The sequence below is a fragment of the Pollachius pollachius genome (assembly GCF_949987615.1).
Source record: "Pollachius pollachius genome assembly, chromosome: 13".
In the NCBI taxonomy this organism is placed as follows: domain Eukaryota; kingdom Metazoa; phylum Chordata; class Actinopteri; order Gadiformes; family Gadidae; genus Pollachius; species Pollachius pollachius.
The window spans coordinates 13,122,129-13,145,682 of record NC_136946.1 but is presented as its reverse complement, the minus strand read 5'-3'; the positions used below and the strand labels follow the sequence as shown (position 1 = coordinate 13,145,682).

At 43.4% G+C, this 23,554-nt stretch overlaps 1 protein-coding gene across 1 annotated transcript in view; it reads left to right on the top strand.

Moving 5' to 3' along the window:
• Positions 1-23,554, top strand: part of adgrb2 (adhesion G protein-coupled receptor B2) — a gene marked incomplete at its 5' end in the record, with an annotated part of 138,477 nt that overhangs the window by 69,358 nt on the left and 45,565 nt on the right. Inside the window, 3 exons of the mRNA XM_079748795.1 lie at positions 109-152; positions 12,610-12,736; positions 23,457-23,554. The exon at positions 23,457-23,554 is cut by the window's right edge and continues 6 nt beyond it. Of these exons, the coding sequence (XP_079604921.1) occupies positions 109-152; positions 12,610-12,736; positions 23,457-23,554 (269 nt within the window). The remainder of the gene's footprint in view (positions 1-108; positions 153-12,609; positions 12,737-23,456) is intronic.

The window sequence follows — 23,554 nt, the reverse complement described above, 5'->3', positions numbered from 1 at the left end:
CTTCTCCCACTCATCTATTTTATTGACACCAGCTTATCTTGTCTCCTTCTGCCTCCCTCCCTCCCTCCCTCCCTCTCTCCCTCCTTGCCTCTCTCTCCTATATTACAGGGTACATCGGATCCTCAGTGCGTGGTGTGGGACTACGGCAACCCGTAAGTCGACCCCAATTCCTGCCTTCTGAATGCATGCCAGTGATTGTGTTTCGTGGTCTTGTGTGTGTCTAGCTGTGTTGGGTTTTTTAATGTGTTTTGTTGTGACATGTTTGTAGGATAGGTCAATCGAGATGTCAGTTGTGGGCATCTATTGTGTGTGTCCGTGTGCGTTTAAGAGGCAGGGAGAGAGAGAGAGAGAGAGAGAGAGAGAGAGAGAGAGAGAGAGAGAGAGAGAGAGAGAGAGAGAGAGAGAGAGAGAGAGAGAGAGAGAGAGAGAGAGAGAGAGAGAGAGAGAGAGAGAGAGAGAGAGAGAGAGAGAGAGAGAGAGAGAGAGAGAGAGAATGAGAGCCAACAGATTATACCCTTAATGGGGTTTGTGTGTGCGTGGGGAAGTTTCTGTGTGTTTCCACTTGTGCTCATGCATACTACTGTTTGCTCTACACCCCTCAATTTATTAATGAACTGAATACAGACTAATGGATTTCCCTGTCTTGGCTTTAATTAAATTAGCAAATGAGAACAAACACTATTGTCTGTGTTTTAAAGCGTTTTAAAGAGAACATCAGTCACGAAAAGTTATTTTCCAGGGGGCTGGGAAGTTTTTTTCTAATGCATTATATCGAACTAATGGTTCCCTTATTCACTGCATTTCAACGCGTGACCTTTGCCTCATTCGTCACGGGGGCCGCCACGTTATCAAGGCAATGTCGTCGTTAATGCATTGCTAATTTCGGCCCCAGGGCTCCTGAATCTCCCCTAATGGGCTATCTCCGGATCCCTTCCTATTCAGGCCATTAAGTCATCGACATTGTTGATCGTGAAAAGCATTCTTTATACTAGCTGCCCCACATTGCCCCGGCATAGAAGAATAAGTAGAGCAATTGATTCTAGCCGGTGCCCCAGATTGGGCACTCACACATTTGGTCAATAACTCTAGGCACACCAAACCAGTTTCCGATAAAAAGCATGGAGCAGCTTCATTAGCTTTTGACCGCTTCACATATCAACTTCAAGTCCCCTTCACGACCCCCCCCTGGATGTCCTGATGTTTAGTCAGGGCGTTTCTAATCCGGATGAAAACGATCACCGTACTCAAACACCACATCAAATGGTTCATCGGTAGTCTGTTTGAGAACCGACCACAGCCAACCCCCCTACGCCCTGTACTCAAAGCTCCCACCGCCCCGTTCTCCATCCAGAGTGATGCACATAAAAGAGTCGGTCCACTCACGGCCCTCCTCTGATCCACATCATCGATACCACCGCGTGTGGCTAAAGCAAACAATGAACAGGTCTGTCGACACGGGAGTTGGGAGATTGTGGGTAATCAGCACTGCCCCCTTCCCTCTTCTCCCCCTTCACATGAAGGGGAGATGAAGGAGGGAAAGCTCTGCAAAGTCAATTAACTAGCTGGCAGATTACTCCTGCAATCAAATTAAATTCCCCCAACATTACGAGGGCAAAGAGCCAAGCGGAATATCAAGTGAGGAAATAAGAGTTGATGCGTGTCACGCAAACACAGTGGAAAAACTGAAAGACCCGAATGTGGACATGGTCCAAAACGCCGCTGCCAGTGATTAGGCGATACATTAGGCAAAGTAAGCCCAGGCTGATAGACGTATGATAATTATGAGCAGATATTCAAAGCAGCGCCAACCGAGATCGATCAAATGGAATGATTGCACCGTGGGTGGCAGAGGATCTGGCTGGGGCTGCCAATGCACACGCATGGATGCACACACACGCACACGCATACACACGCACACATACTCGCACACACACATACTCGCACGCACACGCACGCAAGCACACACACACGCACACGCATAGTACACACACACACACACACAGAAACACACACTCACAAAGACACCATCTTGCACACGAGGAAAATAGGTTGCACACAAAGAAAATAGGTAATAAAAACAATAAAAAAGACTATATTTTCTAGGGAAAATTTAACTTTGAAAGCCGGAGGATACATTTTACTGCCAAAATTCAAGTCGATTATGTCTTAATAAGCAGAGAGCACCCCCTACCTCCACTCTAGCTCGAGTAGATGCAGTCGAGGCAAGGAGAGGCACCAGGATGACCCAAAGGCATCTCAGCAAGCCAGAGGAGGTTTCTGCTATACAGTGATGAAGCATAACTTTTATTATCGTGTTATCGTGGTTTTGATTGTTTATTCAGAGAAACAGGCTCAACGGACAAGCACTCTTGAGGTGGTTCGTGAAGCACCTCTCGGATCCAGGTGAAAATTCAGTCTATATCAGGGTGAAGGGAATGCTAAAGAAGCCTATAGGCTCTGATTTATGTCAGACCCTTACAACTTTATACGGTGTTGTGTTGACCACTATGCGTAGAAGCAGGAACTAGTCAGAAGTGGTCCAATGAGGTACTTATGTTTAATGCTTTAATATTGTGTGGTCTAAGAAGGCATGGAATAAATAAATTAACATCAACAGCCCGAAACCCCCAGGGCGCCGGCTCTATAAGCGCATTGGAACGCAAATTGTTGCCTTCCTCTGGTTCACAGTGCTGAGCCTGCTGTTTATCATTTGCTTTATGTGTGGCTGGCCGGGCCTCCAACGGGAACGGCTAGTGTATAGTAGTATTCGAGACAAGACGCCAGCATGGAGGCCTGCCCTCCCCTACTGTTTTCCTTTCACAGTTGACGGCTACTGCTGTTTGTTCTGCTATAAATCGCCAACCCCGGCCATGGCAACATGTAGGGAATAAACAAGGATCATGTGGAACAGCGATCGGAAGTGATCAATATGGGATCGATATTAGTGGTTAATGGTGGCGATCAATTGGTTGTTTATACCCATCACATAGCACGAGTATAAGAGCAAAAAGGTTATACCCATAATAGAGTTAGCTAAGAGCTAACTCTATTATGGGTATTGAATTTGTCAGTTAGAATTTGTCAGCCATAGTTTATGGAAAACAGATAGAGGCATAATATTAGGTATAGAGAAGAAAATCTGAACAGAGTTCAAACGACATTTAGATGTGTGCATACTTTTTAGGTATGGTAATCAAGCCATTAGGTTAGTCAATTGTGTACGATTGTTTTTCCCGCCTAAGTGCTGCATCATAAGTGCATCCGTGACAATGATTGATACATTCAAGAAGACTCATGTCCTCTAAAACCCGACCTTGAATCCTGAGTCTTTGATTATCAATTCTATTTTCATTTGGGATGAATAAATTATCATATAAAATCTTGCCTACGTCACCAAAATTTGTCGGACCACTGGTACTCTCTGAGCCCCAGCAGAGATTGTCGATATGTTTGCGTCTGCAAATTATCTAGCGAGTTGTAATGATCAATATATGCTGCCGTAAGCCATTGGTTTGGTTGAAGTAATCTCTACCAACATGTCACTGACCCACTAGTTTCAGTGTGAAGTTTTGAAAGCAGAGATATGGTGGCAAATGTATATATAAAGAACAATATGGGTGTGAGGACTGGAAGGAAAGGGAAATCTACAAGTCAACGGTTAAGAGGGAAAGTCTTTCTTCATGCAGCTGCCTGCTGGCACCGCGTTCCTGTTATAAACTGAAATGCACAAACCTAATGTCGGGTTATTGTTTCGGATTCGGCCCAGCCTCTTGTCGAACCACAGCATTGTCTAATGTACGTACTTATGCCAGGATTAAGGATGGAAAGTGGACCCGCATTCAGCCCCCTCCCCCCGCCACACTGCCCACTCCCGGCTCTTATGTACATGACTTCGACTGCAGCTCTGTGCTTTGATCCATGCCTTCGTAAGCGACTTTGACCGGAGATCACTCTACACTTTGAGCGCTCCCTCAGCCTGCAAAAAGTTGGCCTGGCGTTTTGGCGTCGGTGCACGGTTCATCTCTGTATTTACGCGTCTGTGTTTATTTATTTATTTAGCCCCTTAACAGGCCCATATGTCCGCGCCATCTGCCTATTGGAATCTGTGTGCTCTCCATCCCTCAACAAATCCTAACCACCACCACCACCGCCATCACCACCACCCCTATCACCCCCTCCCGGTCTTCTCAGCCTGTTCTGCAAAAAAACAAAATATGGGACACAAATAGACGTTGTTAGGCATAGCACGTCTTGATAGCAGAGCAGCATGCAAATCCGGCCATGTTGGTTATATGGGATCAAGGGTTATCCATGTGTGCTGTCCGTCTGTCTGTCCCTCTCTCTCTCTCTCTCTCTCTCTCTCTCTCTCTCTCTCTCTCTCTCTCTCTCTCTCACCTCAGCCGTTGGAACTGAATGTGTCTTAAAGGTTGATCGATGGCTTGGCTTCAAGCATCTCTTTACCTTGACCCAGTTAAGGATTACATGAGTTACAAATGGGTATATTGAGACATTGGATGCATTCCTCGTGCTTCTTTGAAGGCCTTGGCTAAATTCAAACTTTCCACTTTGTAAACAGTGCGATATATTAACGGAACGACTCTCTCGTGGGCGCAAATGTCCTCCCTCTTTTGAGTAATCCATTAAATATACATTGCAATATTCAAATATGCACACCGATGTGCATTTATGTATTAATGCCCTTCTTTCTTTATTTCTTTAATAACTGTTGCAAGTGTGATCAGTGTTGAAGGTACCACAATAATCCAAATAGAGAATCTCAAATGGCCAGGCATTAACCATGGCGTTCCAGTGCAGCAACGACCCATAAATCGACGTCCTATGTTTCAGAGTACTTAAATCAAGTGTGTGTGTGTGTGTGTGTGTGTGTGTGTGTGTGTGTGTGTGTGTGTGTGTGTGTGTGTGTGTGTGTAGGCAGAGGGAGGGGTTTAATCCACTCCTAATCTGCACTGGTCCTTGGTATCATCTGTAGATCAGTGGACACAAACCCTCAGACCCTTCCTCTCCGGGGAACACTCTTCTCCAGATTTGCACACATATTAAATCAATTAGTCCAAAATTCACTCTGAGAAACATATTTTAAAAATTCACTTCTTATTCCATGTACTCATTCATCCATTTATCCCACCGTATTATGAGTCAGGGTAGAAGGGAACGTTATAATCCACATGGGAAATCTCCAGTGCAGCCAGGCATTAACTGGACATCTGTTTAAGAGTATTTAGTCAAGTAAAGTATTACCTAATGGACATGCACACTACTATAAATGTTAAGTTAGGTAACTGGTTGACTGTAGTCACATGTCTGTCTATTAGTAAGTGTGTGAGTCAGTGTGTCTGGATGTGGTTGTCGGTGTCTGTGTGTGTGTGTGTGTGTGTGTGTGTGTGTGTGTGTGTGTGTGTGTGTGTGGTTGTCGGTGTGTCTGCGTGTGTCTGCGTGTGATCGAGTCGAGTCACTTAATCCCATTTCTAATCTCTTGTGTGAACGGGTGGATTACTGCGGTAAAAAAAAGAAAAGAAACAGGGCTCATATTACACCTTCCCCTCCTCACCCTACCTCTGACCCCACTGCCGACCTATTACCTATCCACCTAAGCCTCCGAGATATAATGGCGTATCACACAGCATGAATGGCCGGTGTGCCCTTATTTTGACACAAGAGTGTAGTACTCTGCCGAGGGATTGGCTACAGCAGTGGAAAGAGAGGCCAGCGCTGGCAGTGTCCAATCCTTGACCCCGTGGCCGATACGAAAAAAACGTCCAGTTTCGAATTTCGTATATTACACCATTCGTGCACTCTCTATAAAAGCCACGTCCATATATTTAAGTGCCGCTTTCTCGTCCACTTTATTTTGGCGTCTTTGAATTGCATTGTTAGGGAATTTGAGGCACTGGGAATGCATATGCAATCAATTTTTTTCCGAAAGCTACGCCCGTCAATTTCAGTCTCAATGTGCTTCGGTCTTCTGGGGATTGCCGTGGCATAAAACCTGCCGTATTCAGGGAAGACAGCCAAAGAAAATGTGTCTTTCAGACTTTTATTAGCAGCACTTAGAAGGACCTGTCTTGCTAATCACCCCATATCAAAAAAATACAGAACAATTCAATGTGCATCAGACCTTCTCTGAATCCTAATCACTCAGAGCCTTATCAGCACTATTAATCCAAGCTCTGGCTGTCACGTCAGGATTGCAAATGTTAAGTCTTCCCTAATGTGTATGTCTCCATAGACGTTTGAATACCATGCATTCAGACACACGCCTTCTGTGTGTGTGTATCTGTGATGATGGTCGAGAAGGGGAGGGGGGGGGGGGGGGGGGGGGGGGGGGGGGGGGTGTTGTCAAACTCTGTCCCACTTCCGCAACCCCACTCCTCTGCCCTCCCTCCTCCCCATCTGACGGAGCAGAAGGGATCAGTAACAATGTCAGAAAGCTAGCTGCCCCAGAGCGAGGACATGGGCCAGTAGGGGCTTATCTGGGGCTTTCTCGACCAGCGGAGTGGCGGAGAGGACCGCGGACAGACACCCGGAGCTTACTGGCCCACGACATGGAGCTCTGCGCTTTGGCTGTGTCCGCAGACTGTGTATTCTGATGGAGGACCATAGGCATTTAGATCTGGTGACACTGCTGGCCGTAAAAAGCGAGGGGTTAGAATTTGAAATCCCCGGTGCGGGAAAATGTGAAACTTTTGCTAATGTTGTTGCCTGTTTTTTGGGGATAATTGTGGGCTGTTGAGACTTTGGGGGTGTACCCGTCAAGGGCGCTCAGTGCATGGAATTGTGAAGCCAAAGCTGTTTATTTGGTGGTGGTGCTGCGGCTGCTGCTGAATTGATTTCATCGTCATGTGACCTGGAAGTGTACCCTTTGGGAAAAAGCGCTACCAGCAATCTGGGTATGTGAAGTCTCCTGCTGGATATCCACTAGCTTGTACTCTCAGTATTGGGAGCACAAGAAGAGAACTATATGTTCGACACTCCGCTGAACATTGGAATAACCCGCCAGCCTCTTTGTCAGTTGAGCTGTAGCGTGAGCGCGCTGCTTGGTGAGTAACAGTTGATGTTTCTACCGCTCTTTTTCTGGGTCACTTCTGTACGTTGAACGTACTTTGAAAAATACTTGAGAGTTTTCATCTACTTTAGTCGAAAATAACTTAAGAAGGCAACTGTATACGTTTTAGATACTTGAATGAATGCTTGAAAATAGTATAGATGTAAATGATTAGTACTAAAACAATTGATTCATTTATTGTAGAAGTAGATCAGTAAAAGCTATGATATTGGTGTTATGGGTGATCGGTGACTGTGTAAAACCCTGAAGGCAGAAGAATAGAACATGCGAGCCATTTCAGCCTGTGGAGAATCTCTATGTAGCACAGCTTTCCTTTTCGCAAGCTAGCACAGAACCGGCACACGAAGAAGAAAGATTATCGAAGTAAAGAGGCTTATAAATTAGCCTTTGGCCATGTCAGAGAGCAACGGGTGGCAATAGAGGTCATTGACAAAGTATCACTACACGGGAGATGAAGGGCCGCCACAGGGTGTTGTGCCACATACCCCCCAGATCCCCCAGTACTAAGACATGGAGGATTAAGTGGGTCAGTATGTGGCCCTGTTGTAAGATCATCTAGAACCCAAAGTAAAACCGAAACTATGCATGGTTGGTAAATAGGCCTTGATGCACTACAGTTTTATGTCTATGGCCATGGGTTATTTTAATGTCACTGCGATGACGATGTATGACGGATAGGAGGGAGTGTTGACTTTGTACCTGATGATTTAAAAAAAAAGGCTTAACAAATGAAGTGGATTGATAACACGTGACTGTGGGCCATTGTACCAATCACAACAAATTGTTAATTATTTTAGATAATTAAATAGTTTAGTGTTATGTTTTTGGATGTGGATGTTTTGGATTACCTCAAAAGTGTACGTAATCAATGCACTTAGATTGGCTTGTTATGTGAAGGGTGCTTGAGATTAACCTAATTAAATCAGAGACAGACAAAACATAGATGCAGCTGCGATTAGACACCACATATTTAAACATGGCTTTTTTTAGCTGCCCGTACAAACGCATTGACGATCCGGTTTATGCCAAAAGTCGTTCCACTGACTTGTGTATATCCAGCAAGCTCCAGACCAGACATATGGTGCTACACCCCATGGGAGCCTATACACGGACAATCAATCGGTCTCGATACTCGAGACCAGGCTCAATGGTGATGATGCATCCCTCCCTATGCGGCCAGACTAAATAGGATTTTGCATAGCATTGCATTGTTTTATTGGATATATCCAACCAAGTGAATATGTGCACTGTAATTCCCTATAATAGTAAAGTCTGAAAAATAAGTAGTTGTAAAACAATGCCGTAGCCTTGTGAGAGTGCTGGTGTTCGTATACATGAATAAAAGTTTAGGATGGGAAGTTATCTAGAGTAAATTTGGCCCCATCTCTATTAAAAATGCCCAAAAAATAATATATAAGAAATAAAGAAAATAAAAGAACAACAATACTTTGTTTACCCAAGTACCTGAGAGAGCTGGATTTCAGTCCGTTATGAAACACCAGTGGAGGTAAATGCATTTTCAGGTAACTAATTGACAATAGATAACAAAGCTCTGCATTGTCCTTCAGCTGGGTAATGTGACTGCTCTATTGGTAATTGTTGTATAATGTCTTTAGTGTGAAATAACCCATTACATCTGTTTAGGCCTCCTTTGGAAAAGGTTCTATAGCAGATCATTTTGTAACATAGGTGGTCGCAAATGAGGAATTCGACTGCATTTGTAGCAAAATCACTTTATTACAGCGTTGTGTTTATTTTCTTTTTTCTTTATTTTAGATTGTTCTTCCATCTGATGAGAGCCAGGGATTAAACCCACATTATTATGTTATGTTTATGTTCTGACGCACACCTAATCTAGATAGATCGCCTGGCATAATCTGTTGATCATTTGTACCATCTGTAATTTTCTTGAGAGCAGGGAATGGCTTAAGGGGAAAGTGAAATATAACTACCGTAGACGAGGCTTCAATGGTTGGGGTTCATCAAAAGGTTAATCATAGGTTAGTGAGTGTGGATAATAAGGGAAATGTGTGTAAATAAATGCTGAAAAAAAAAAAATGTAAATATTGCAGCAATATACACAATATACTCCACACTAGTGTGTTTTTATGCGTGGGTTTTTGTGTGTGGGTGTGTGTGTGCCTTGTATATATTTACTGGATGCTTTTTGCATCTGTCCGTGAAATCATTTGAGCTGTGTGCTCATGCTCCCTTGATCTGACTCCATTCTGGGCTTTTTTTTCGTCAGCCTAAATCGATGTTCCACAGGAGAATGTGTAAGCCTCAATTTGACTTAGCCCTCTTAGTTGCCTTCGGTTTTATATACAGAATGCTCTTTTTATAGAGAAATAACTGAACTAATTCTTGGCTAAAGGGTTTTGCAAATGCAATCCTCAATCCTCAATCAATAGTTGTATGCGCACTGAGGTATGCGTTCTATCTCTGTAGCAAGCTATCAACAGTGTTAAATAGGTGCCCGTTTGTTTATTGGGGCTGCAGAGTTGGTAAACCTCTGATCTGTTTCGTAATTGATACAGGTTATAATGAAGACCCCACATTAATAATACACTATATAACACTGTTTAACACTGAAAACTAAGCATGCAAGTCAACACTGAACCAATTCCCTGAAATAGATGAATAAATAGACAAATAAATAAATAAGAATGACCTATACTTTTTGCCTCAGTCTTTTTGAATAGAATGACATATTTTGTGACCTAAGGTTCCCTCCCTTTACGGTTGAATCGAGATCATTCAGACCAAAGTAGTCAACTTGGCCTTTTGGCTAAACAAAAGCTTGGATCAGATGAAGTTCTTGCAAGCATGGCTGTGAGAAGGTACATTTGAGGGAATTCAGTTCTTTATAGTTCTATAATACAAAAGCTCTGCTTTGTGGTCATACGAATGATGGTCATGTGTTTGTGTGATTATGTGTGTGTAAGCATAGTTATAAACACTGACAAATTCCCTATTTTAGAAATCAAATATAAACTTATCATCCACTAGTTATGGCCTTACCGTTGTATTATGGATGATGGATGTATCCTGTGTGCATATATCTGAATTTCAACATGTATAAATCAACAAGGACATATTTTTTCCTATCTGCGTTCATAATGCTCAATGGACTATTATACTGCATTTATGCGTCTTTGTAGACACAAACACAAACACAACATGTCAATGGTGCCTTAACTTTTCTCACTCGTTATGAATTAATCTACTGGGATGTCAGTCACAGGTCAATGTCCAACAGCCGTGAATGAAAATGCAAATCGAATGAAAATTCTAAACCTTTGAACATGATTAGCTGAGAAGAACCCGAGAGGCGTGCATAGATACGGCATACATGAATGCCGTCTACGTCTGTCATTATGGTTCCTTGCTAATTTCATTCATTTATTGATCAATTTAGTAGTCTCTAGTTCCTCCTTGAAACTCAGTGCATAACGCAACCGCACATTAACACTGAAATTGTACACATTTAAATTATTTTACATATATTCCAAACAACACATTGCTGATTAGTCACTAATTAAATTAACCCCAATTTGCATTTCTATCATCTTTCTGATGCTTATCATTGGCTTCAACACATGCTCACGCAGACACATGCACACACACGCCCACACATGCACACTGCCAGCATGCAGCAGCCTATCAGCTAGCCTACGCAGAGCATCCCTCCATCATGGTGATTTTGTAATTTTTCAGATCTTTAGTCTTTGAAGTGTCGGCTTGTAGTTTGCGAACCATCAGAGAACTGCTCTCAAATTGCTGACATTATGACTGAGAGCAAGAGGGACAAAAGATAAGGGAGAGAGAGAGAGAGAGGTAGAGAGGGAGAGAGGGAGAGAGAGAGACAGAGAGAGGGAGAGGGGGAGAGAGAGAGAGGGAGGGAGAGAGAGAGAGAGAGAGAGATGATAGTGTAGGTTTATGAGTGTGTGTATGCACGTGTGTGAGTATGTGCTTGCGCGTGTGTTTGTTTTGTCTTTTAAAATTTCCTGTTATCTCTATATTAATGTTAAGTCTATAAAAGATGACAGATATTTAAATGATCGTTTCGTGCTGTACTCATAAACCGAAATGCTGATAATGATGTTGACATGTGGGCAATTACTTAAAGAGGTCTCTGCTCTTGAAATGTCACGCAGAAGAAATAAGTCTGGTGTCGCTGTTGACACACAAACCGAACAAATAGATGTACAGAAACATTGCCTTCTGGGTACTATGAATATTCCACTTGCTTGAATGATTTGGAGGGATTTACATTCGTATGCAAATTCCTAATGGTGTGAAGTGCTAGCGTGAGGTGAAATGCAAGCTATTTCAAGCTAATGTTTTGAGACGCTGAAGACAAAGACTTACCCTCGGGGTGGTGACCTTTATTAAGGCGTGTTATCATTCGATCTTTTGTCAAACGATGAATCGGATGCGAAAGCCGACAAAGAAAGAAGATATAGCAATGCAACAATAAACAAAAATACACTCATGCCTTGCGATATCTTTAGTAATAGATAGCTACTCTAGCCGTAAGCTCCATTTTCTTCAGTCAATTAATGACAGCAAGCGTCTCCATGGAAGTGTTTGTTACTGTAAACTACAACAAGTACCCAACTCATTGGGCTCATCTCATTCATTCATTAATCAATCAATCGATTGGAACACTGATTCATTCACTGGCATTCAGCACAAATCATTGATTCTGGATATAAAGTCACCCACTACTCCAACTGACCTTTTAATCTCTGGACCAACCAGCACCTGTTGCGACGGCCGCTCCCCACCTCACAGACTGTCCCATAACAGGTTCACAAAGGGGCTTGGAGGGAGGTTAACACTGAGGCTAATGTGTAGCGTGTGGAGCCAATGTAATTAGTCTGAGTTAAAGACCGCTGTCCCATCGATCGCCCTTCGCACTCGTCCCTCTATTAGAGTGCTTGAAGGGAAATGCTCTCTCTCTTCCATGGCCAGTTCAAATGTGCATTTCACTCGCTAGGATGGACAAAAGTCTTTGTTTAACTCCCACGCACAGCCAACGTACGAGTAAAGAACTGGACATGCATGCATACTGCTTCCCTGTTCTGTGCTTCAGTCTGGTGCCAAATCTTTCATCGTAAAAATAAGGTATTTCTTGAAGCATCATATTCTTGAAAATTCGGGGTTCAGGCAGAATATAGAGGGTTGATCATGTGTCAAGCTCGTGGCAGCGGTATACAAAACAGCTATTCATCTGTGTGTAGAGATGTTGTATGTGTTGCAGAGGACATCAATGTCCACTTCAAGTTAGACTGCATAAATGCATCAGACAGATAAACAGACATTATTACTTTTGTGTTCTATTTTCTGCCTCTTTCTGCATTATGCAGCAGGGAGTGTAAAAGCCATTGCCGTTGAATTGTGTGTGTGTGTGCGTGCATGCGCTAGTGTGTTGGCGTTCATGTGTGTGTTGTGTTTTTGGGTGCACACTCAACGCAATGATTGTCAGACTCACCACTCTCAATTGTTTGTCCCACCTCCAGGGAAGCCGGAGCAGAAAACTGGGGCACAGAAGGCTGCCAAACGCTCACTTCAACCGCCGTCCACACCAAATGTCTGTGCAGCAGGATATCCACCTACGCCGTGTTAGCACAGCAAGCTAAAGACCCGGTGAGTTGCGACTGCCAAAGCGGCCGTTTTTCTATGGGACCGGGGCTAATTGTCTAAAGCGCTAACGTGACCAAGCTCCTCAGGTCACTGGGGAGGTGTTAGTGGTGGAGTGCGATGGGCTGACCAGGCTCAGTGTCTAGCAAGCATTGTTTTTGTGTTGTGAAATGACAGCTTTGAAACGGGTGTGTTATTGGTTGTGTATTTTGCTTGGTTCAAAGTGTCTGGGTTTCTGTATCAACAGATGGATGCTACCTGTTTGTCAGATGCTTGAGTACCAGATGCTGGTGATGGTTGTTTGGGCCCATAGCAAATCAGTTGATTAGCAATTGTTTCCAAGGAAAGGAAGTGGCAACCTTTTTGTGGTTTGTTTATGTTTATACATAGTTGTGTTTGCATTTATTTCCATATGCATATCAGACATCGATAAAGGGAAAGAAACACCCATCCAGGTTTCATAAAAAATCGAACACCAGGGCAAGAGATTTACTTGTGCATGTGTGTGCGACTGCGTGTGTGCGTGTGTGTGTACGGGGCATGGCCTGTGCCCGCCATAAATCATTTTCACTGGCTCCTGGTGTTTCCGCAGCATGATTAAAGCATGCTTTTAGTGCACTTCAGGTTAATGCCTCGCCCCTGATGCCTCCATTGACCCACTCATACTGTGTGCCGCTAATGGGCAAAAGTTGTGTTTGTTTTGGTTTTGTTTTTTGTTCTTGTTCTTGTAGTGTCCCATTATGCACCCGGGCACCCATCACCACAACTCCCTTCCCCACATGACCACCAGCCGACCCCTCCGTCAATCACGGTCACCGATCGTTCAACCCCACCACCACAACCATCATCCCACCCTCTGGTGTTCATACACCTTCCAAGCTCGGCTCATTTTCAACTCACCCCCTATGCGTTTTCAATCCTCCATCCAAAACCCTGCGGCCCCTTCCCTGAGTCTGCTCTCTCCACTCAATCAGTCTTATTTACCCAAGGGCCAAGTATCGCAGTTGTTTCCACAGGCGCCGACAGGCTAAGGAATACATAGGGATGGATTGACATGCCAACTCTTCTGTAACTTGCCTGTATGTGCTGGAGGGGATTGGATAGTGGCAATGGTGGTAAGGGGAGGGGAGGGAAAGGCTGCAGTCCACGGTTTAATGATGGAGGTTATGGAAGTGAGGCGGATGAAAAGGACAGAAGGCATGGTGACATGTTATACCAGCAAAGGCTGCCAGTAAGGGTTTTATGATCCAGGCAGAGGAGTGTGTCGAGTGGGCTATACTGGATAAGGAAACAAATTGATTGTTTGGAATGATATTATCACCCTCATTAATTGTTTTTATTCCCACTTGCTTTATTCTCTCTCGTTCACTGATGGCTACAGGGTGGCTGTAAAACAATAACTAACAGCGGTGAAACATTGGGTTGGGAAATAGAGAGCTGGTTGGGTGCTGACGTTGCTTTATCCCTTCTCCATGCCTGAGGTCGGAAGCCCATTCTCACTGCACCAGTCAGAAGGCAAAGAAGGAAAAGGAAACAATGCATTAGAAAAATCATAATCGCTGAGTCTTTCAACCTTTACTTTTCGATATCCCATGCTGTTATTTATTTATTATTTCATAGTGACATAGTGACCTCCATGTTTTGCCACTTATGTCATTTTCGGTTTTGGCCAACCGATAGAAAATTTTAAAGTGGGAATCATTCAGCCCAATTACCCATTAAAGATAAGTGTGTGTGTGTTTGTGTGTATGTGGGTGACAGGGCCCAAGGCCTGTGTTCACCACAGTTCTCTTGGAGGTTACGGCCCCTCATCCAATCAGATGCTGCTGCCACTGAGGCATAAAGGAGCTCCTTGAGGATGAGAACAAGAGAGAGGGAGAAAGAAGGATTGAAAGAGAGAGCGGTTGTGTGTGTGTGTGTGTGTGTGTGTGTGTGTCTTTTAGTGGGGGGGGGGGGGGGGGGGGCTTAATACATATATGAAATCAATCAAGTGTGGACGAGACAAACACAATGATGCCGACATGCCTGCGTGATCTCAATGCCGCACACAGCTTTTGTGTACACACAAACACACGCAAAGGCACAAACACAGACACACACGCACACAGGCACACAAAGGCACGCACGCACGCACTCCGTTTCATGGAGCAGATCCAGGCTGTGGTGCTGGTGGAGGAGCTGTGCTGAGTGTCTGCAGCCCGGCTCCGGCAGCTTATCCTGGGGCATGGTGCTGGGGGGGGGGGGGGGGGAGTTAGCGGTGGCGATGGTAGGGGATTAACCTCCATGTTTAATAGAAAAGGGAGAAAGGGATGGAGTCAGAGGCAGAGAGGGAAGAAGAGAGTGAGAGAGAGAGAGAGAGATGGAGGGATTTAAAAGTCACCGCTGCCATTACAGGCCGTTTACAGTAGAGCGAAGGATAGCCCGCTAATCCTGTTTACTCCCAGGGCGCCTGTGTGTGTGTGTGTGTTTGTGTGGGTGCCAATTTTAGACCCAAAGAAGAGGAAATTCCTAGAGAGAGAGACAGAGAGACAGACAGAGAGAGAGTGACACAGAATCAGATAGAGATGGATAGAGAACGGGCCTGAGCGAGAGAGAGAGTTAGGGACTGACAGGTAGCCAGATTTCTACAGAGTTCATAATAAAGCCGTCTCATGGTGCTTAAAAGATTCCCAACCATGTGGAATAAAACAAAGCCTTTGGATATTTTCAGAATGTCACAGTGAATATCCAAGAGATCTTTTACCAATGTCACCCTGTTTTAACGAACATGGGGTGTCGCCTGCGTATTGTCAGTATGTTCTAGTTACAACACCATGCGTTTCCAATCTCCTGTCTGATGTCGCTAAGGCACGCCGTTCAAACCGGGGCACATGTGTTTGGTGTTGTTCTTTTCACAGAAAAGGTCAATTTATTTTACTTTAAGTGCTTCTCTTAAGACCAGTTTATTATCGTTGCCTAGCGACGGCGGGAACTCTGTCTGCCGTAGTGCAAAATTCACCCGTTTCCTTTTTCACCTCTGCGCTTGGCTTTTGTGTAACAGAGTGGTGAGCACAGATCACTACACACAGTCTGAGGCCTATTAACCCAATGTTGAGATGCTATAGACATGGCGTTTGAACTTTGAATAACATGCGCGGGCGGAGGTTTTGTGTTTGTGTCTTTGTGCATGTTTGTGTGCATAGGGTTGCATAATGGTGGATCTATATAGCTAAGTTTAGGCTGGATTTCAAAGGGTGTCTTCATGTCTTGTTTGCTACATTTCATAAGTTTGTCTGTGTGAGTGCGTGTGCGCATCTGTGCTCTCACAAGTGTGTGTGTTTGTGTGTGTTTGCATATGTGAGTGTGTGCGCGCGTGTGTGTGACAATCGCTCAATGTTTCTTTGTGTATTTTATTTCCTGTTGAATTTCCTGTTCCCTTGAAGATCACATACAGGTAACGGGAAGGCCTGGTTGTGCTTCGTCTCAAATACGTGGTATTTGATTTAATTAAGTTAATCTTTTCTACACTAATTTTTTACTTCAGGTGAATAATTTCATTCTTGCTTCCATGCTTTTGGAAATAGTCCTACATATTATTTGGCTAGACAGCTCATTGCTGTGATTCAGTGATTTTGGTAATGAAATATAATATGTGCTTGTCCTATGTCATTAAACTTATTTGAGGTGTTTTAAGGCAACGCAATTATAACCTTGATCATTCTTACATTAGAAGCCCTATAATAAATGGTACTTACACTAATATTTAAGTAATTTTTTCTCTTTAGGTTGACTGGTATCTGCTTCAGGATCATAAACCACATCGTTTAAAATCCTGTACTTGACTTGTACAATGACAATATTATAATTGAGTTATATTAACTTAGTTTTCAACCTGTTCAATCTGCAGTGACTACTTTATGCCAATGTTTTATGAATCCCCTTCACAGAGATATAGACAGATTGGTCGTTGTTGAGTTTCATGCCAATATACTCTGCTCATAAGTATCACTAGTCTGCTCACCAAGGCTGTATTAAAACCACTAGATGAGTTGTTTGACATGTGATGGGAACATGTCAAATGTTCCCAGGATCGTCGTGATGTCGTCATTCATAGTTGCGCCTCATACCAAGGTAAACGCTAGCTCCTCCTCTGTTGCTTTTTCATGGACTCAAGGCAGATTATCAGGATGGACATGAACCTAGGACTCCCTCTGAAGTAATTGACCAGGGTACCAGAGAGAGAGAGAGAGAGAGAGAGAGAGAATAACAACACACAATCACACACACACAATCACACCCACACACGCACGCACCAACACAAACACACACAAAACTATTTTAAGAAGAAAATAAAAAACATGAAAATGTGCTTGCAGTTCCTAGACATGTGATCCACAGTTGTACGGTTTAACTTGGCCTCAAAGCGTTATTGTGAAAGGCTGTTTCCAGATAAGGTAGAATTGTCTTGTACCGTGCATGAGTATGATTTTCCCCCATCTCCTGTCCCCTGCCACTAAGATTTCCCGTTAGTAATGTTGTGAGATTGTTGAGGTTCGACAGAAGAAGATGAATAGTGCAATTGCATCATCATCTACGCAACATTTGTTGCTCCCGTGTGGAAAAAATGAACTACTCCTGGAGTCTACTAGTGGAGTCAATCTCCATCTCCATTCCTACTCTTATTGATACTTTGGAGACAATGTCAAGAACCACATTCTCGCTCCCATTCCTTACACTATATGTCCGTGCAGATTTCACTATGACTATAGTTCACTATGACCATCACTATAAAGCAGTCCCGTGTTTTGGTGCTGTAGCTTTCACCATGAACCGTACCCAGAGACCACCTTTTCAACTAGACCGAGCCATATGAAAAGAAGCTCACACTAATCACAACAATACTCGACTTGATGTGTCTGACAGCCTTTGAAAAATAAAGCAACAATCATTTGGGACAATGCGGAACGCAACAGGAGTGATGGATTAAATAACTGCGCCTCCTGTTGACATTTTGGATAGCGGCTCGTCTATCGTTGTCTGGCTCCAGCCTGTGTTTGGGCACACTCAAACATGTCTGTTTGCCCAACAGACGTTAAATGTGTTGGGTAACTCTTGTTATGTGGTACTTGATTTTTCAAGCATTGTTTGCTTTACAAAAGTCGATGTATTGGTCAGATGTTACGGCAATGAGTCAGATGCATCCATCTCTTATGTACTAATTCTGAAACATAACCATTTCCATGCAGTCTGCCATTTAAATACACACAAACACACACACACACACACACCCACACACACACACACACACACACACACACACACACACACACACACACACACACACAATCTACATGCACAGGTTGTTAATAGCTATAATCTAACTACATTGAGGTAGACCCAATCCTATAATGCTTTTAAGAGTTTTTGAAGGAGCATCTCTACAATGGTCTCAGCATATAAATTCCCTAGTATTTGGTTATTTAGCAGAGACCTTATTCAAAGCAGCTTAAAGTATATCAGTTTTGGGTAAGGCTGTGGATCTAGGGGCTGAGAGACATCCTAAACACAACCCTATCCTGCCCCTGTTCTTTACTAAAGAGCCAAGTTCAATTCAATCTTTGTTTCCTTCTTTCGATTGGTTTGTTTATGTTTCAAGAGGCAGGAAAAGTTCATCTCTGACTTGTGCATGAACTTTTGCTATCTGACTGGCTCGCTGCGGCTGCACTTCCATGGGGGACTGTAGCTTCTGAGCAATAGGTCGGAGTGGAGCAATGCACCGACAACCCTCTCAGACGGGCGAGAACCCTCGGCTATACCGCCAGCCACTGAGATTAATAAATGATGGACGGAAGGACACACAGACAGGCAGGCAGACAACTGACACTGACATAAAGATACACACAAACCCAACAGCTTTATGTATGAAAAGATGGACAGAGATAGATTGATTCATTGATAGATGGATGGATGGATAGATGTATATATATATATATATATATGGCTAGATAGATAGATGGATAGATATATGTACCGATAGATGTATGGATGTTTATATATATATATATATATATATATATATATATTTATGGATAGATAAATAGATGAATATATACATGGATAGAGAGAGAGAGAGAGAGAGAGAGAGAGAGAGAGATAGATAGATAGATAGATAGATAGATAGATAGATAGGGGTGAGTGTAGGCGTTCCTGTGCAGAGCGCATAAGTAGGCTAAACTTCCCGTGCTGAAAATAGCTGTCTTACCAATCACATGATAGCCCAGCATACCCATGGGAACCTGGTTACCCAAACAGCCAAACCAACCCTGTTTAATCTACTCCTGTGATGCACACACAGAGTGCATACTTCAATCCATGCAGCACACATAAAACATGGGTACAAGCACACACACACACACACACACACACACACACACACACACACACACACACACACACACAAAAACATCCACTCCTATCTATTCCCTTTTCAAGATGATAAATCCACCCTTTTCATTCTTGACATGGACTAGCAATACTGTTCAGCCATGTTTATTTTTAATCAAGCTCCTATCCTTCCATTATAATGGATACAATACAGTCGCTACTGATCCAGATGTTCCACCAGAATATAATTCATCAATACATGGTAACACTTTACTATTAGGGTACATTAATTTACCAATATCTGACATTAGTCAATGCAGTCATACGCATTAACTAACAATTCTTTAACAGCGAATCAACAGTTAACCCATGGTCTAGTAAGCATTATTGATGGTTAATAAATGTAGCCTTATTGTAAAAATGTTAGCCTCAACATTACATTGGCCATGTTTATTCTTCTATCCAATGAATATACTGAACCTCTGTAGAAAATGTTCCAAAGGCCCTTTGGGGAAACTGGACTGGGATATAGGAGCTGGTCTGATCCCTGCTCGTTGTTCCTCTTGTCCGACGATCCTAATGAAATGCGCCTAGCACCAGCGGTCATCCATAAAGTCTTAGAAGCATGGGAGAGCACTGATATTGGATCTGCCCTCATCCACACATTGGCCTGCACCCCATGCATGTTGGGCGTTTGATCTCTCCGACTGAGGAACCGTGTCCTGATGTGTTCTTTGAATTTAAAGGCATAGAGGATAGCCCAACAACTCTGGTTTTCTATTCGGAAAGCCTCTGGCACAATGGAAATGCTTTTCATGTTTGCATCCGTCTCTCCACTGCTCTTTCCCTCTCTCGCCTCCTCCTCTCACTCTATTTTTCCCTCTCCTTGTCTCAAGCGCTCTCCCTCCTTCTCTCTTTTTTTCCTCTATCCAATCTCTCTCCCCTCGCTCTCTTCCCTCACTACCCCCTCCTCTCTCTTCCCCTCTTTCCCTTTCCCTCTCTTTTTAGACCACTATCCATCTCTGTTTCCATCTCATGAGGTGGGTTTTTGTGTGTGTCAGTGTCAGTATGTGCGTGTGTGCGTGTTTCCACTCCCTTCTGAAAAAATTGCCTTCAATGACGGCCTGTGGAAAATCACTGAAAGGAATGCTTTGACTCTCACCCTCTCTCTATCCATCTCATTCTCTCTCACTCTATCTCAATCTCTCACTTCCTGTCTCACTATCTCTGTCTTTCTATACTGCTTGTCTCTCACTCTCTCTCTCTCTCTCTCTCTCTCTCTCTCTCTCTCTCTCTCTCTCTCACTCTCTCTCTCTCTCTCTCTCTCTCTCTCTCTCTCTCTCCCCCCCTCATCTCTAAATCTGCTGGTAAGCATGTTGAGTTTACGCACACACACATACTGACACACATACACACTCCCACTTAGAAATGAGTGTACCGCTCACTACTGGGTGTATTTCAGCGTACATGTTGGAAGACTTGCCAATGTGTTTAGTCCACTATGATTCATCTTGTTGGAATAAAAACTGAAAGGCCTCATCAGCCCAGGAGGTAAATGGAGCTAAATTGTGTGATCTTAAAAACATTAAAGCAACCACATGTAGCTCATTTGAGATCAGGGCACGGTTAATTTCTCTACACCTTTTTTTCATTTTTGTTGACGATTCATCAGCTCAAAAGAAATACTTTTGAGCTGATGGAGGGGGTCCAGAAGTGCAGTTTTGTGTAACATCATGTCCCGAATGTTATGTGACTATTTTTTTAATCTACACAACGCACACTGAAATTGTACAAACATGGTTCCCTGGGCGCTGGGCATAAATAGTTTATGTTTCCAAGAGGAATGATCAAGTCTTTCAAATGCTGTTCTATTTATATGTTGTTTCTCTTTTTCTATGTGTGCCTGTGTCGGGCCAAGCCTTGGTGAATGAGTTGCCATGCAGGAATGTTATTGAGAGGTATATGATACTGTATGATGCCATGACACGCTTTCTTGAGATACAGTGAATTGCTTCCATTTTGATCACAGTTAACAACATTTTATTTATCTTTAAAGAGAAATGGGGGGAGGGGCAAGGAGATAATATCCACAGAAAAAGTGAGGGTGAATCAAGCCTGGACACGGCATTCTGATTGTTCTTAAAAAGGACACTTCAATCACCAGCTTGATGGAGAAAGATGAAAGAAATTCAGGAATATTCAACATCCTGATTCAAATTCATCCACTCAAGAAAGGGGTGTGTGTATGATTGTGTGTTTAAGAAGTATGTGTTGTGGAGTTTACCAATAGGTTATAGGGAATGCATTTTTTTTTCCGCTTCTGTATCTCTGCGTTTAATTGTCGCTTGGCAGTTTTGTTTTTTATTTCGCCTTCAGTGTATTAACACCTCAAGTGCGAACTTTGACAACCTAATCTCCACCCACACTACATTATTAGGCTCACTAGATTACAGGCTCGCTGTCCCCTGCTCTCTCACTCTCTCTCTCTCTCTCTCTATTTGTCTTTATCTTACTCTCTGTCTCTCTCTCTCTTTGTCTTTATCTTCCTCTTTGTCTCACACTCTCTCTATCTCCCTCTTACTCTCTGTCTCACACTCTGTTATTCTCTCTCTCTCACTCTCGCTCTCTCTCCCTCTTACTCTCTCTCTCACACTTTCTCTCTCTCTTTGTCTTTATCTTACTCTCTTTCTCTCTCTCTCTCTCACACACTCTGTCACTCTCTCTATCTCCCTCTTACTCTCTCTCACACTCTCTATCTCCCTCTTACTCTCCCTCTCACACTCTGTCATTCTCTCACTCTCACTCTCTCTCCCTCTTGCTCTCTCTTTCTCTCTCTCTCTCTCTCTCTCTCTCTCTCTCTCTCTCTCTCTCTCTCTCTCTCTCTCACACACATTGTCCTGCTCTTTCTCACACTGCCTCTCTGGCCTTGTTCGCGTCTGGTGTGTGTGTATCTAAATATATCCGGCTGTGGTGGGAGGCGGGACTGGGAAATGGGAACTCCATGCTTTTACCATTGGCCATGTTTATACAAGGCTTATTAAAGGGTTGTGTTAAGCACAGATGAAGCACGGGAAAACTAGGCCATTTCAATATCCAACCCTTTAAGTCCATTTTAATTTCCTTATAATTACGTTCATTATTATTGCGAATTGTCTATCTTGTGGGGCAAATAACAAGGTTCTAGTTTGTGTAGTGCCGGCGATTGACACTGAACCACTTGACCACAGCAATACAGTACATTACTTTGCCTTCTATTTTACTTTGTGCTGTTTCTATATTCTTAGTAACTTTGTTTACTGGCCTCTTGTGAGCAAAAACTTTTTTCACACTTTGAAAAAAAGACACAAATTGCTCACACTTAAGAACCACATTTTTACATATCACTGGGCTATTCAAATAACACAAATAAAAATTATTTACATGGTTATTTTTCATCTATTTTCTCCAACATCAAGGGATGGCGGCTGACTGCCTATTACAAACTGTGGTAACTCTAGCTGTGTCAAGTAGATAACGACCCCAAACAAGGTGGAATGCAAGACCGAAACCGATATATAAGAAAACATTAAAGTAGAGAGGTGGAGGACTGAAACAAAACAGAACGTCTTCAGCCACCGGTTTACAGCTAGTCCTCCCTGCGTCATAGGGGACCTCTACGCCCTACACTTTAGACCACCTCTCTGTTAAATCCAATAGTGTGTCCCTGCCAAACCCGAGGCTGCGTTTACAGGGCTAGAATCTGAGGACCTCATCTCTAGGACTTTATTTTAGTTATTTAAATATATTGTAGAGATGGTTAAGTTTAAGTGTTAGGTTAGAGATGATTAAGTTTAGGGTTAGTGTTAGGGTTTGTTAAGGTTCTTGCTGATATAGTTAGGTTTTGATATGAGGCTGGCAACGTGTTGTGTTTCATAGCATTCAGGGTCCTAAGAAAACTAGGATCCTAAGACTGTGTCATCGTCCCCCACCCCCAATATTTCAGCTGTTCCCCCCCCCCCCCCCCAGCTCTGCATCAGCTGCCAAACACAACATGGACTGTTCTGTTCCATGCCCAAATATGGCTTTGTTCCTGAATGGCGCTGTCCAGGGTCCTGAACTTTACCTTCTGTGGAGACGCTTGATGACACTGAACAAACATGCATGCCAGGGGTTGGTTTCCATGACAATAGATCATCACATGATGACTTAAGCGCTCCCCAAAGAAAGACTGTGAATGTGTTTGAGTGCTATTTTTGTGACACAGCACTCCAACAAAGTTAGCGATGTGTTTCCTTCATGTGTCTTGACTGATTCGTTGACGAGACGCTTTAATGGTATATGTATGTTTGTGTGTGTGTGTGTTTTTATGTCTTTCTCTCTACAGGACATGGGGCCTTCCGGTATGCCCTCAGTGCCACTCATGGTGGGCTGTGGAGTCTCCTGCACAGCCCTGATCATCCTGCTGCTTGTCTACGCTGCCTT